General features: G+C 42.6%; 2 protein-coding genes across 3 annotated transcripts in view; both read left to right on the forward strand.

Annotated features, from left to right (window-relative positions):
* The first annotated feature begins 1276 nt into the window (after positions 1-1276).
* On the forward strand, positions 1277-3776 carry foxl2a (forkhead box L2a). Its single transcript, XM_040131645.1, has one exon. It carries the CDS (start codon positions 1552-1554, stop codon positions 2470-2472), a length of 921 nt encoding a protein of 306 aa, XP_039987579.1. The 5' UTR covers positions 1277-1551; the 3' UTR covers positions 2473-3776.
* Positions 3777-13883: 10107 nt separating this feature from the next.
* The window catches only part of pik3cb (phosphatidylinositol-4,5-bisphosphate 3-kinase, catalytic subunit beta), a 58986-nt gene continuing 56642 nt past the window's right edge, over positions 13884-16227 (forward strand). For both annotated transcript variants that reach the window (XM_040130757.1, XM_040130756.1), the window contains exon 1: positions 13884-14149. The gene's annotated coding sequence lies outside the window, so the exon portion shown is untranslated. The remainder of the gene's footprint in view (positions 14150-16227) is intronic.

Genomic DNA, 16227 nt, shown 5'->3' on the forward strand with positions numbered 1-16227 from the left:
ATTTACATTTTATATTTATAAAAATGTTATCTATATATATATATATATATATTAATGTTTTTTATTTTTCTTGACCCCCAAAATAATAACTGGAACTATCTCGTCTTGCGAATCAATTAATACACCGAATGGTGTAATGTTTTAACCAAGCCAAATACTTACAGAGCAATGGCATAATGGTGTTGTTGAGATTATCTGGAAATGCTCTCCGCCTTAAACATGTGAAAAAGCGACTGAAACAAGAAACATCGCGTTGTAACGCTTGAAACTGTGAGTCTGTGGTAATTGCACGTTGAGAGATGGTTGGCTCTCAGCGCTGTTCAGCTGCTGCGGCCAGGCTGCAGACTGGGTGCAGGGTGATGACACACATGCCAATGCTGTTCCACCTGCACGGGCTCCCAGAGCACGGAAATACACTCCCAGAGAAAGCCGAGGGGACCCTCATGGGTGGCCGAGGAAATGTATACCCCTCCGTGCACTTCCCTCTCATTGTGAGCTAATTAAGCCGCACTATCTATCCCGAATTTCTTAGAGCTGTGGACATGCAGCCCTTTGCAAATGTGCATGTCTTTGGACTAAGGTTAGGATGTGAGAGCCTCCATCTGGCAGAGCTTAGTCAAATATAATTTTTGGCTATAGTTTGACTGAAGGTGTTTGGCGCTAATTTTGTTGAAACAACTGTTCGTCCAGACTAGAAAATGCATGTATAAAGATCCACATCTCACATAAATGTGTAGAGCGACTATTCAGATATCATTAGAATTATTAGATTATTAAGTATTTCATTTTTGGACTGCATTGTGAATGAAAATATCACACGTTTATTTGATAAATCACGTCTTTCTTTCGGTCTCTCTTTATGTTATGCTTGCTTGCTTTATAATCCAAAAAAGCAGAACAGAAGAAAATGTTTAATAGCCCTTTATGCCATTGCATTTAATGTCTGTGAGTATAATACACAGCATAAAGAAGGGGACGCTAGCTTTGACAAGCTCCGGCAATGTATTTGAATGGTACATTGGTATCCACAGTGTTCTCAGTAATTGTCTCCTTTTTGATTGGAAATAGTTGTTTAATGTCTATATTGTGCTCATTTGACCCGTGTCTGATAAACACGAATTTCAACATGTTAAAGGAAGCTGATTATTTTTTTCATACACTGTGACCACCGGAGGCGGAACTCAAATGCGCACAAATCACGGAGCACTACGTCGCTCCACGGAGAGCATTGGAGCAAAAACAGCCTGTCAGCGGACCTGAAAAAAGAGGAAAGGGCTGGGCTTACTGACTCGCAAACCACAACTTCGGTTGCGCCTGCATCAGAAACCAGTTTAGAAAAATCCCCGTTGAAGAGAGAAGGAGGTCTGGTGCATGTCGCCCACTGAGCTGCAAAATAAAGATTTCCCTGTGCGCAGTCCGAGAGACAGCTTTCAGTTCGCGGTGCATCCTGAGGTTCTGCAGTACATCATTTCGCGGATCGAGGTTGCAAGCGCCGTTAAAGGTTCTGCTTGTCGGCACCTGGACTGGACTTGTTTTGTTTTGGTGTGAGCAATGATGGCCACTTACCAAAACTCAGAGGATGACGCAATGGCCTTAATGATCCACGACACCAACGCGAGCAAGGAGAAAGAGCGGCCCAAAGAGGAACCGGTCCAGGACAAAGTCTCGGAGAAGCCCGATCCGTCCCAGAAGCCGCCCTACTCCTATGTCGCTCTCATTGCCATGGCCATTCGGGAGAGCTCAGAGAAGCGGCTCACTCTGTCTGGTATTTACCAGTATATCATCAGCAAATTCCCCTTCTACGAGAAAAATAAAAAAGGTTGGCAGAACAGCATCAGACACAACCTGAGTCTCAACGAATGCTTCATCAAGGTTCCGCGGGAGGGCGGCGGGGAGAGAAAAGGGAATTACTGGACTCTCGACCCGGCCTGCGAGGACATGTTTGAGAAGGGGAACTACAGGAGACGCCGCAGGATGAAGCGGCCGTTCAGACCTCCGCCGACGCACTTCCAGCCTGGGAAGTCCTTGTTCGGAGGAGACGGCTATGGCTACCTTTCCCCGCCCAAGTACCTGCAGTCTAGCTTCATGAACAACTCTTGGTCACTAGGCCAGCCGCCCACTCCGATGTCCTACACGTCCTGTCAGATGGCCAGTGGCAACGTGAGTCCAGTGAACGTGAAGGGGCTCTCACCCCCCTCATCTTATAACCCCTATTCCAGGGTGCAGAGCATGGCGCTCCCCAGCATGGTGAACTCTTACAACGGCATGAGTCACCATCACCATCCGGCGCATCCCCACCATGCCCAGCAGCTGAGCCCGGCCACCGCGGCACCGCCGCCGGTCTCCTCCAGCAACGGAGCGGGTCTTCAGTTCGCCTGCTCCCGCCAGCCCGCGGAGCTCTCCATGATGCACTGCTCTTACTGGGAACACGAGACCAAACACTCGGCGTTACACACGAGGATTGATATTTAAAGTTTACCCAATGGTCTGTGTAAAATGAGGACTCTGAGAGAGAGAGAGAGAGAGTAAATTCCTGTGATTTCATAACAGAACCAAGAGTACTTTGAAGAGACCATTCTGACGAGCTGTTTGGGTCCAGCTGACATCCGTAAATGCCGATGAGGAGGTATGCGCGAGTTGATGTTGAGAAAGTTTTACAAAATGGAAACGGGGGGTAAAGAAGTCATCAGGACACATCAGGTAGCACAACCTCTGGGAGCCATTTCGTGCGCCTGTGTTACACTTGGACTCACGGTCATAACTTGTCGTCAAAATTCGCCTATGAAAAACTTTCACGGGGATAGACATTGCTGACATTGCCTCGGCTGTGTGTTATTGGTATGCGTAATGATTTCTCTCAACCTTACGCACGGCTTTTCCTAGCTATTGCCAAATGAAACGTGAACAAAAGATGCCCTAATGAAGTCGGTGATTCAGAGCGGTTTGGCCTTCTAAGTAACACGCACCGAGCAAAGGTCTGCATGGTGAAATTCCACCTCCTGTCACGGTTTGTGAATCTTGTTCAGTTAAGAAGGTGAAACTGTGGGTAGAGATCCACCAGACTACCAAAAATACTATTCAGGGTTTTCCATATTTCTTGATCCCATATGTATGTATGATATGATTTCCAATATGACGCCAGCCAGTGCCAGGTTTTGTTAATCTTTCTAATTATTATTTTTTTATAAACGTGATTAGATATATTGTCTCCTTCATGTTGGGGCCATGTTTCATTTTAATTAGCACTTTTCGCTCTTTTTCTAGATTTGTGAATTTCTTAATAAACTTGTATTTCTTAAAGTTATACAGTGGTCATGAACTAATCTGTTTTATGCTTTAGGCTGTAATAACCACTGTTGCCACTAGACAAACAGCAATCAACAGTAAACAGCTCTGTGAAGGTAACGCAGTATAAAAGTACTATATTGTTAACATACAGTCGTTTTTTACAGTTCATAAAAGTCAAGGATATAATAATCTTAAACCCTTGTGCAGGATTGCGTGGGGTTTGGCTCTGCACTTATTCCACTGTTCGTAAAGTATCTGAAATTCAGGCATAGTGCCTCCCTGGAAAATGAATATATATTTAATCAGCTGCTCACTATTTATCTTAATTTATGCTAATCTATTAAAGGCCAATTTATCCTACTAGTGTGAATAGATAAAATAGAGAACTTCTCATCTAGAGGAATAATAATAATAATAATAATAATAATCACAATCATAATTTGCATTTACAGTGTAATTGATCATTTGTGTCCCACGGTGACTGATGTCTGTTTAATATTTTTGTGTAATATGTCAGTAACACCCTAAGTGTTACTGCACAATAGCTCTGCAACAAATATGCATACTGCCTCATCCTTAAGGATTTTGTGTTCCCTTACTGAGGACATCACACGATAAATACGATTTTTTGTAATTTCATATGTAATGTAATTTGTATTTAATATAGTTCACAAATGATCCCATGTTAGTAGAAAATGGCGATGCACGTAGGCTGTGACTGCTCTGCAGTATGACTTTCCATTATATTTTTGATGGCTCATTTCCAAGCACGGCAAAAGAAGAAACAAATCACAAAGATCTGATCAAATGCAAAGTCAGTTTGATATGTCTTTTGCGCCGGATATGTGACCACGAACACGCACTTACAGTTGGAGACTACCACCATTTATTTTACTTTTAGTAAAATAAATGTCTTACTCTAAATAAAACCAGTAAACCAGCAGCAGCAGCACAAACAACAACCTTAACAACAACTATAATATAATACTGGCAACTTCTGCATAAAGTAAGGTTATTTACTTTCTGCAGAAGTTGCCAGTATTATATATCAGCAGTGTTTGTGTTTTTCTCTCTGTCACTTGTAAATGCTGCCTGTCAGGGCTGCCATCAAGAAAGGCAACGATGCTAATGCAGTTAACTGAGTCGACTAGGTAATACGGAATCATTTAGGAAATAAGCCCCCCCCCCCAAAAAAAAAAGACAGAAAAGTGTCATTAAAAATCAGCAACGCAAAGTAGTCCTACAACGTGCTTCTACAGTTACAACATGTGACCTCACACTCGAAGATGAAATCATCCATGCCAGGCTGTCCTATCAGAAACACACTTGTTGAAATACTGATGTATGCTGACAGGGAGTCTTCTCCGGAGGATTAAAGTCTAAAAAACAGGCCGGCAGCTCCTCCTTCTCGGTTGGGTCGCAGGCTGACTGTTGAATTACGTAGGCGCTTTCCTGTCAGCCCCAAAGGCCCTTCCCCCGGCCCCGAGGACCAGCAAGCCTCTTCATAAAAGAGACATGTTGACGCGTGAAGCGCGTAAATACGCCGACCGATCTCAGCCCCGTCCCTCCTGCTATCACTATCGCATTAGCGGATACACAGCGGATCGATCCATTAGTTCCATCTGGTTTCGGACTGTTTTGACAACACATCACAGCTCTCATGCACATTGAATTATAATGTTAAAAGCTGACCAATTACAGAATATTACTTCTCAACATCTAATAGCCCGTTGTCAATTAGATTGTGAAATCACCCTTCAAAGATCACATGTATTTGGTGCCGGAGTTCACGGTAAAGCCCAACGTCTCCCAGTATGACTCCAGGGCGCCTGGAGGTGTATCCACACATCCACCTTGATCCACCCTCTCGGCTCCCAAGCGCCTGTCAAACACAGGCGCTACCCCCACCACCAGACCCCCCCCCCCCTCCCAAAAAAACAACACACACCCTAACACCGTAGCAGTGGTAATGGCGCATTAATGACGTTTGCAGGATGTTTTCATATGGTTGTTTTCCCAATGCCAGTAAGTCTTGTAATAGCAGTTGTTATCATAAGACATCATTGTGGTTTAATTAATTATTGTAAGGCGATGTTCGAATTAGTGACGGGTTGTTTGGACATGAAACAACATTCGGAAGGTTTCTCTATCTGTGACAGTGGCCCATTTATAAAATTGCGGATTTAAAGAAATTCGAAGTCTACTAAATCTTTTAAACACCTCGACGTTAATTCAAGGGAGCAGCATAAATGCAACGAGTGCAAAAAGACTAACGCAAAACAATAAACGTTATTATATAGGACTTTATGCTACGGAGACAGAGAAAAAAAAGCTCATACGGTTATTTAAATTGCAAATTAAAAGTGCATTAATTAACAAAGCGGTTTTTTTTTGTTTTGTTTTTTTACTAAAACAAGGATGTTTGAAGTTGGCTACATTATCTGTGTGCAGCCGAGCCTATAATTTTGTTGACCCGCTTTTATGTAGGCAAACTAAAATTTTAAAAAGCAGTTCAACAACGAAAATGCCTAAAACTTACACAGTCCAAAATTTCTGCAAAAATAAATACTAGCAACTCATTACATACCTTTGAATGGCTCGTTGAGTTTTGTTTTTTTTAACAAAATAAAATAAACCCTGCATTTTTTCCCTTCATAGATTATTTATTGTTGATGAAGTCCACACAATGCACTTTATATTTCTACGCTCAGACGTGTGAGTGAGGCGCATGATCCTTCACTGACTGGTTTTGAAAGGACGTTTATTTTAAACTTTAAACAAGAGATGCATTACAGGAACTCAATGGGAGAACATTTTCAGTGCAAATTCAGCATAAAACCCATCGTCGCCCCGCTAAAGTGGGAAGTCTGGATACCTCTGCTACGGGCTGCGTGGTCGACGCGCTGCTGCAAACCAAGCGGCTTCTTCTTCAGCGCTAAACAAACACAGCAACGAACCGCCGGGATCAGCGAGCACAAGCGAGATCCTTCCGTCGTTTGCTTCAATAAAACCAGCATGAAGGCGCAGAGATAGAAACCAAGAAATGCAGATGCCACCAGCAACGGGACGGATCGACCAGCCGTGGTCCCAGTCCGAGCAACTCTGACACTTGGCCATCCTCCTGTGTGCAGAGGGGACCGTCGAGGCGAGCCTGAAATGTAGCTGTGTACGTTCTCTGCTTCCTCACATTAATGTTTTGTAAACAATAAGGAGATAAGGGCACGTTTGAAAGGCAAGTGTATTCTAAACACCCTTATAAAATAATAAATACAAGTGTTTTATAAAAACTAATGTTTCGAAGAGCGTAACTAACCTCTACAGCAACTATAAGCAGAGATGGATATAATGGGTTTAAAGCTCTTGATTTAAAGTTACAAGTCCTTATACATCACTTAATACATTTTTGGACAACAAGACAGAAAAAAAACGCTACGTCGAATTTATCGATTATTATTTATTGATTATTAGTATAGGCCTAATTTCATATTACAGTGGCTGTCAAGTCTACATAGGCAGTATACATTCATACATAGGTGGTATATTTTGCAGTTTATTTATTTCATCTAGCTTTTAGTCCTATGTTTTTCGGGAAATGGACCGTGGAAGCCTATTTATTACCTAGTCCCCATTACACTCTACTCACTCCTACCCCTACCGCACAGACGCAGGCAGGCGAGTAACACAAATAAACTTATACACACGTACAAATGTGTTGGCAAACCTCGAGCCCCAAATTTCCTCCGTAGAGGCTACAAACTGACTCTGTCTGCGTGGAGCGGCAGGTGTGCATTTGAGCGGAGAGGCTGACAGCTAGCCGGGCAGCCGGGAACAATGGGCCTGCATACAGGATGTCTCAGGGGCTGAGAGAGATAAGGCTCGCCGGGGTTCATGGCTCCAACACAGGCCCGCTTTAATATATAGGCTTCTTTTAGACTGATTATAAAGTCAGTGGCTTCAAGTTTGCGTCAGCCTGGATAGGGATGTTGTTTCGTTTATGGAAAAAAGGCTGCAGACTGTACCTTGGGCAGTGTACTTAGGAAGTACCTAAGTACATTTACTCAGGTGCTGTACTCAAATACAGTTTGGAAGCACTTGTACTTGACTTGAGTATTTCCATTTTCTGCTACTTTATACTTCCGCTCTTCTATATTTCAGAGGCAAATATTGTCTCTCTACTCCACTACATTAATTCAACACTTTTAGTTACTAGTTAGTTTTAAGATGCAAGTCTTACACAGTGAATAATATAACACACTTTTAAAATACAACGCAATGTTAAACATTAAACCAGTGGTTTCCAACCTTTTTGGCCTCCTGCGTCTTATAAAAATCAATGTGGAGTTGGGGTCACATTTCAGTTGTCTATGAGTTGTTAACAGCTTCACCAAATATTGATTTTTCCCTCTAAACTTATCGCATGGTTACATTTCCATTAATTGTCAAATGATCCAATATCTCACCCAAAACCCAAGATTAGAGAAATAGACCAAAAAGCGAAAACGGATTTGTGCATCAGACCTTTGTTTTTTCTTCATTCCTCTCCCATTAATCATCTCACGACCCCTCAGATTTATCTGGTGTCCCTGCATATTAAACTGTATATAAAGGAGTTCCAGCAGCTCCAACAGTAACGTGCTGCTACGCACTGACGCTTCAGTATTAATCATCTAATGATGTCATATATGATAATAGATCTGTCAGAGAGACCGAACCAGTGCTTTTACTTAATGCTCTAACTGCTGATACTTTTGTACTTTTAGCAAAGTAGGATTTTTCGCGCAGGACTTGTACTTGTAATGGAGTATTTCTACATTGCTGTGTTGCTACTTTTACTTAAGTAAACGATCTGGATACGTCTTCCACCACTGACTTGGGTGTTAAGAGTATTTTACTACTGACAAAATTAATCAACTGACTAGTATCATTAAATTAAATTTAAATTCAATTCAATTAGACCACCCTTAGAAATAGGAGTTGATTCGGCTGGCGCGTACATTTAGAGAATTTATCGAGACATTATTGAGAGTTATACTGGAGCCGAAACAGAGATTTAACAATAGAGGCCAATTGTGGGCTATTTTTCATAACAATAACATAATAACAATAACTAATAATTAATAATAACAACTGCAGGCTACACACTTACATAAATGTCTATTCCGTAATGGCGCGAGTCTATTAGCTGGGGATGGTGCTGAATAAGGCGTAGATATGTCCATATCGCTGTAGTTGATGAATAGTTGTTTGTATTAATCCCCAATTATTGTTGCGCGAGGTGAAAAGGTTTAGCTCAATGTGCGGCTTTGTTTTCACGCGTCTTTTCCGCCGAGCGCGTACTGAGTGACCACGATTGTATCCTTTTCTGTGCTCACAGAGATGACAGATTATAATCAACAAGACGAACGGGGTCAACTCACTGTAGAAGCAACACATTTGACCCTCGCTTCTTCATCGTCACAGAGACACACACACACACACACACACACGCGCGCGCGCAGGGGAGCGCACCTGGACTCGTTCCGGGTATGACAGTTCGCATGCTCGACGGGGCACCGGCCATGCGACCCTGCCGGCCAAGTCACACGCAGGTTGCAGGTTTCCCAATGCCTGCACACAATTGAATTCCTGGCATTCTCGCTCATGTTTGAGATTGAGGAGCAACAGTTTCCACTAAGAAGCGGGGCACATCACCCCAAACCCATTGAAAAGGAGAGTGGGGGTCACCACTGTTTGGTATACATCTGGTCCAAACAGGAAAATATGCAAAGATTTGATTCGCAGAAAATCCGGCAATTGTTCGAATCAGCATGAGTTTTTCTTTCTCTCTTGTTGGAGCAGAAGTACTAGAAGTTTCATTCTGTGCGCCGCATATGTGTCATTACTCAATATAGAGCTGTTTATTTTCTGAACGCGTCCTCTGGTGAATCTCCAGTGTAAGCAACTTGTCACGGTGATCTACGTGATGTTTTCGTAGCCTGCCGATTCCTATCTTAATGAAAACCCTGCGAAACAATAGATTACATGCAATAATTCTTTAATAAGTCAAAATAATTACAATAGAGTGTGTTGATACACTGCCTCAGTTTATAAATAGGAATCGTGCGTTTGTTAACTGGACCTCTGGTCAACAGAGGTTCATCAAATGTCTAGAAATACCATGTCTATAAATACACCCTAGTGTCATCTATTCATGGAAAAGATGGACTGCCATCTATTCACAGAGACAAAAATCATCACGCACTGACCTCTTTTTACCCTCCAGCCACCAAGGGGCCACTCAAATGTCACATACGCGCCATCACTAGACAGTCTGTCCACATGACAGGGGTCACGACTCTGGCCATCAGAAGAGAGTGGGACGCTGATAAAGAGGGTTTGTGGATACGTAAAATGGTGGCGATTGCAGATTTTTTTCAAATGAAAACACTGATTCATTTTCTTACAATAACTGCAATAATCACATTTATGCTAAATTGTCCAGATCAGGAGAATAAGGTCATCCAGACACTCGATTCACCAAACAAACAGATTCCCATAATGAGATAATGACCTCCGAGCGATAGCTACCTGGTTATGTGCCAACGGACCTGTCTGAACAGACAAACATACAAGCCAGCATTTACCAGCATTTGTCTGATGTTAATTTCTGCCGTGGATGTGGCGGAACTGGCCAGCTTATACTGCAAAGGGAAATGCGATAAAGTGTTTCCGTTTTCTTGATTATGAGCTGCAAATTGCTTTGTCGGGATTTAAATGGCAGGTCTTTTCCCATCGTGCACTGATGGAGTCTATTTTTAAACTCCTTTCCTTTCTCGCCCCCCTAAAAACTTCCGCTGGGTTGGCAACAAGAAGCTATTAGGATAACTCTTCTCCTGTTAACATTCCAATTAATCAAAGATGAAACCAAATTCCCACCGGGATCATTAAGGGCCAGCACCTGTTCTTCTCATACTGTAGGCTGCATAATAAACCAGTACAACTTCATGGTCAGACTTTGGCTGACCTCCGGGGACATGTGAGACATATAATCACTGCAAACCAGTTAAACATCAGCCAACTATCAGTAAAAGAAATATGACCTCATTCAGATATGAATTCTAACCACTGAGCTTATTTCACAACCAAAACTATTCAAAAAGACCCTCTTATTTATACTACCAGATTTCCTTAAATTTCATAACAGTACAGTGCATGAGAGGTCCTTCACAAATTTAATGGAACATTCTTCAGTTAAATTAAGTGATGAGTCAGTCCGTTATCAGGCTGTGACTGAATAGTTATAAATCACATGTGATACAGTGCTGTATTCTAATGCTGAATTGTCTTTAAATGATAAAGTTTTGTGCAGTAAGTCTCTGTCTATTGGTTATAATATACACATGCAAAATAGAAAGTTGGCCCTAGGCCTGACCATCACCCCGCCTTTATGTACATGCCAAACCTAGTCCCGGGTCAGATTTCAGATACTGCATTCCAATTTCAGCCATATTTCTTTCAAGCAATTACATACCTCTTGGCAAGGCCTCACAATTAAACAAATGATTATATTTTGATATCCATAATTATACGCATTCACATAAGGTACCCTTTCAAGTTAAATATGCTTTTTATTACACGCTTATCCTCTGTGATGAGATTATGCACAGTGTGGGTTTGGACTGAGTTAGAGCACATTTAATCAAATAAGAGGACCAGTAATGGAAGCATGCTGGACCCGGGATTACACTGCATAGGCTGCTCCCTTTGAGCCCAGCTTATGTTTAGCAAATTTCAGACAATGAGAACATTATGAGGGGAACTCTGAGGGACAGCCTTTAACCCCTGCCCGCTTGGAGGCCAAGCACATGACACATTACGTAGCCTCTTTATCATTGATGAGGTGCACCACACATACTTGTGGCCTGAGGAGATTGTCTATGTGTACATATCTTTGATAAAACCCATTATAAATGCCAATATGATTCTGACCATTGTGTGATCTGGTCATCCTGTCGAAGGTCTCAAAGCCAGCGTCATACATCGCACGAGCTGCCAACCAAGCAATGTGCAGCAATAACACTGAATACCATCACACAAGTTTCATTGAAAACAGTCACATTGGGAACTTTTTTTTTTGTTTTTTTAATAGAACTCACCAAATGTGCTTGGTTTGACTGGGGAATAGTTGGTTCTCCCTTGAAAGTGACTCACTGTTAATCAAAACGGTGCTGTGTGGGTCTTTGCTGCCCCCATGTGGCACAAGAAACATTATCACTTTGTAATGGGACAGTTGTAAGTATGTGTATGTTATGCTCACAAGCAAAGACACCATAAAAAGAGTATAGAACACAGTCTACGTCAAATTAGGCTCAAACTACCAAATGCAAAATACACCATGAATAGATATAGATGCCTAACAGTCACCAGAGGCATTCATTTCTATCAAGATAAGGAACTGAACTCACATTGCATCCTGTGTCTAAAGGTGAGTGAGTTAAAAAAAACAACTGCGTTTCCAACAACCATACACCACAAGCTGGGTCATAACTTGCAGATATTACTCTTGGTGTGATAATACCCTACACAGTTACATCCTAATCATGCCAGTGGCCTACAGCGCAATGTAGGTCAGACAGGAAAAAATGTTCCTGAGGGATATACCTCTGAAAATAAATAAAAGGAGTTATACAGCAAAAGGCCAATGTGTAAATCGCTGCCATAAGAAGAAAATAGGCCCATTTCACAGAAGACATTTTGACATGTCACAGCAGGAAAAGCACAGGTGTACATAATAAAATGAATGATGGCTGAATTCTGTTTAGCTGCTTCAGTTTCAGGGCCCTGGTAATGACGGCGTACTGTCACTGTCATGGCCTCTACCGGGACGCTTGAATAGAACCGAGCCACTGTTAATGTTATTACTAAGCACCTGTGCTTTCCCTGCCACTGACAAGTCCAGATGCCTGTTGTGAAACGGCCTATTGGTAATTTTGGTTTTAATATTCTTATTAAAGGAAGATGATCTTAGTATAGTTATAGAAACAAGATATATTTTAAAACAAGTTCCCTAAGTCCGGTCAAATTAAAGATTCAGAGCCAAGGAGTCTCATAGGAAAGAGAAAGTCAAAATTACATAAAATACTGGACCAACGTGTTCAAAATGCTGTTGGTCTTACACATCAGTGTGAATGCAATTTATTTTGAGATGAATTCTAGTAACCCGTTTGATCACTAGAGGGCAGCAAAGCTCGTCATTTACTGCCAAAGCATCGGCTTCGCTCTTACAGTTTTGTTTATATTTCATAAAGATAAAACGTCCCGTCAATCAAAGGGCGCATTACTGGATAAAGGTATTTCAAGGGTCAACCTCGTGGTTAAGGGCTAAATAAAAGATTCATAACGGCTAAAGAGTCGTACATTCATTCATGTCTGAGTCGGCTGCCATTTGAATGTGGTCCTTGCCCAATACATTCACTCCGGTCTTTCTGAGAAGGATGTTGAAATATTCCGTTTTACATTTCCAAGGGAAATCACTGCTCACAAGTTTTACGCTGGTGGTGCGTGGCTTTCGGAGGAAAACTCGCATGCCTCTACTGGAGAGCTGCATCAAGTCAGCTTCAGGTAAGACGGAATGAAACCAGAGGGAAAGGAGATGTGGCCTTCACAATAAAAGTCACTCAGGAAAGGCAGGAAGACTATGGTTTCAGTCAGGTGTTTTCAAGTGTTATGTTGCAAAAGATTATGGATTCATAGAAATGTGTGTATACAGGTAAAGCACTCAAACAGATAAAAGAAAATACAGGCGTTTGCTACTGCTGTTTGATATTGAACTGCTCCGTTTTGATTTTTGATGTGAACAATGTGCACAGCATACTGACGGGCTGAAGGGTAGTGGTGATTTAATCTGGAAATAAATCCTGGAGCTGAATGCAGTATGTTTCTCGAGAATAATCAATGGTAGACCCCCCCCCCCACATTTCTTGCTATAATGTATGAGATGCATTGATAAAGTGGATTGATATGGGTTTTATACTCTATGCTGAAATATTCGTCGTAATGTACAGGAGCTGTGGAACGCAGCTGTCACCTACAAGAAATACGGTCAGGCAAAATAAAATAAATTCTGGTCTCTTTTTGGCAAAGAGAGCACAAAGGCCTTCAACCATGTTTTACTTTTCCACCATGTCTTACTCTATCAATTTGTGCTTAATATTTCTATGTAATCTAGATGATTATTTGGGAGCTCGGGGTTGTGTTTGTTTGTATGCGTAGGCTATTTGTATTGTCTAAGCAGCAAGAAATGCAATTGGACAACCCAGGGAGAAGGTCACTAACCCCTTTACAATCAACCATCTCCAAAACAGTGTAGTCTGACGACATTATCGTTTCATGTCCTCAGGCTCTTATATCCATACAGAATCTTACGACTATTCTAGATACAGGCTTTATCGTCCAACATCTCTGGACGGGACATCAGGTTGGCCTTCCTCTTTAACCTGCAGACTGAGACTCAAACAGACTGCTGTCTGTAGTCAGCGCGGGCTCTTATCTTGAAAACGGTGACCGGAGGTCCCGCTTGCCTGTCGCCCGCTCACGCTTGACGGTGGCGGCGGAGGGAGAGCTGGCGGAGGAAAAAGCAGCAGCGGCGGCGGCGGCGGCGGTGGTTCACCCTCTGAAACAAACAGGAAGCAAGACCGCGCTCCCTTCCACCTGCGAGGTCTGTCCTGTCCGCACAGAGAGCCCTGCCGTGGGTCGACTGCCCCACGGACTTTTCGTGTGCGAGAAATTACTCTGGCCCGAGGACCCACCAGCGGTATTGACTTTCAGCTGTTTGTTCGCCCGGTACATTCTCCAACGATCTAACACCAGAGAGTGACTAAAGGTAGGTCCCCACTTACCCGTTTCATGCGATTGATTTTAGTCCCGTACTTTTCGCCTCCCGAGCGATACCGTTCATCAATATATCCGTTGAATGTCGCGTGGCTTCGGTTTCCCTTCCTCGGGGAACACAACTTTAAAAAAAAAAAAAGCCTTCAGCGAATCCATAGCGTCCGCACGTCGATTCGACATTTAACCGGCAGCCAGTACTTAGATCAAATGAACGTCAGAATTTGATCAGTTACTGCTATAGAGCTCGTGAAAACGTCCCCTCGAGGGACCGTGGTGGTCAGGGGACAGCGACCAGTGTTTCCAAGTTGCAGGTTTGTGAATACCAGGTGTTGTTCCCGGGTATAACTGTGGGCTGAGTACGCCAGGAGGACCCTTCGATTTGTTGAGGACTCGGAATTCGTCTGGGGAGTCGTAGACTTCGGCCGACGACCACGACGACGACAACAACAACAACAACAACCGCATTAGACTTCTCAACTGAGTTTGTTCAGTGCTCCCTCGGTACGGGGACGGAATGTAGTATTCCGGAGTGATCAAGGCTCAAACGAGGTGACTCTGATACTTGCTTGTATTGTTACTGCAGGGTTGCGTTTCTTGGGCGAGGACAGCATGTGTTAAATTTTTCCCATTTCGAGAGTAATGACAAGCAGTTTTAGCTATTTCTACTTGTTTAGTCACAGGTCCGAGCCTGCCAACGTGGACTAGTTTTTGTTATATAACTAATCGAGGAAGTGTGATTTCATAATATATGTCCTCTTAAAAGTTGCCATTTGACAGACTCCTACATACAGCTAGGCAGCCTGCATTCTCTCTGTGGATCATTTAGTTTGGATTGCAGTGAGATCAGCCTTTTCAGCTAGGCCCATTACTTGTCTCATTTAGCTAGAGCGGCTCTTGATCTTTTACACTGACCCCTGGTCCCCGGTTTCCCCCACTTCAGGAAACAGTGGTCTACATCGGGGCGCACTTCTCACTCTAACCCGTGTCACCGGTGACAGTTGTGTCTGTTTTATTGTTGGGAAATGGACAGACAACAGAGCCAAATAAAGAGGATGTGAAACATTGGAGACTAATTCATGTAGTCCAACCTATCTGTCATGATCACGTTAATCCTTTGGTTTTTTATTTCACACAGAGACAGAAGTCAGCTGAGGCTCAGTGTCTTTGGTGAAATTCAGCGGCTTGGTTAGGTTATATTGTCTTCCTGATGTAGTGGAACTCATTCAACTCATTCGAATCATAAACAGCTTTATAAATCAACAGTGTGGACTAATGTTACTTCGTTTGGGCACAGTGCCTGTCCAAACCAGTCATGTTACCATTAAATGCTGTAGTTGAGCTTGAAATCAGCAATAATACATACCTGTAAGACATGTAGTATAAGGAGCCTATTTTTAGGTATTGTATTTTACAAATAATGGCTGACTTGACAGTTGGGCTACATCCTCAGAATTGTCATAATTTGGATTCAGGTTTTGGGATGTCAACGAAGTAAGTCGTCCTCTTTCGCAGTAAACGTACAGGGTCAATGCCAGCTGTACTGTAATTTTCATACCTGTATACGAGAAAATCATGACTGTGACTAATTCTGTGTGCTCTCGCGTGTCTGTGTTTGGCCTGTGTTTTCGTACAAGTGCCCCTCTGCTCTTCATTCACAATCATTCGGAAGACATGGATTTGTGAATTAGAGTTTAGTTTGAGCTCACTCTGTGTCAACAGAAGTAGTCAGTAGGTCTGTGGTGATAATGTCACTGTCTACTAGCGACAGGAGGAGGATGTAACAAATGCAGCTCCACGGATAGGCGTCCGTGTATTCATGGGCACTTACAGTGTGTAATCAGCGCCTAGCCTTAGGGTTGAGCATTATTGCGTTGTGTGAGGTTAGAGATTTATCAGCCAGGAGAAATTTTGCTACACCCTTTTTCCAGGGGCCACTATCCATTTAATATCCCTGGCTGTTTTAGGTCATTGTACGCAAAGCTGCAAATCCACGAGCAGCACTGCTTAAAGGTAGTATTGGATTTATATTAGAATTGTAGGACTTAATTCTCCAGATTAGCCAAAAACAGA

The sequence above is a fragment of the Xiphias gladius genome, chromosome 7 (genome assembly GCF_016859285.1).
Source record: "Xiphias gladius isolate SHS-SW01 ecotype Sanya breed wild chromosome 7, ASM1685928v1, whole genome shotgun sequence".
Taxonomy (NCBI): domain Eukaryota; kingdom Metazoa; phylum Chordata; class Actinopteri; order Istiophoriformes; family Xiphiidae; genus Xiphias; species Xiphias gladius.

Coding starts and splice junctions, on each gene's coding strand:
- foxl2a (XM_040131645.1), top strand. CDS start 1,552: ATGATGGCCACTTACCAAAACTCAGAGGATGACGCAATGGCCTTAATG.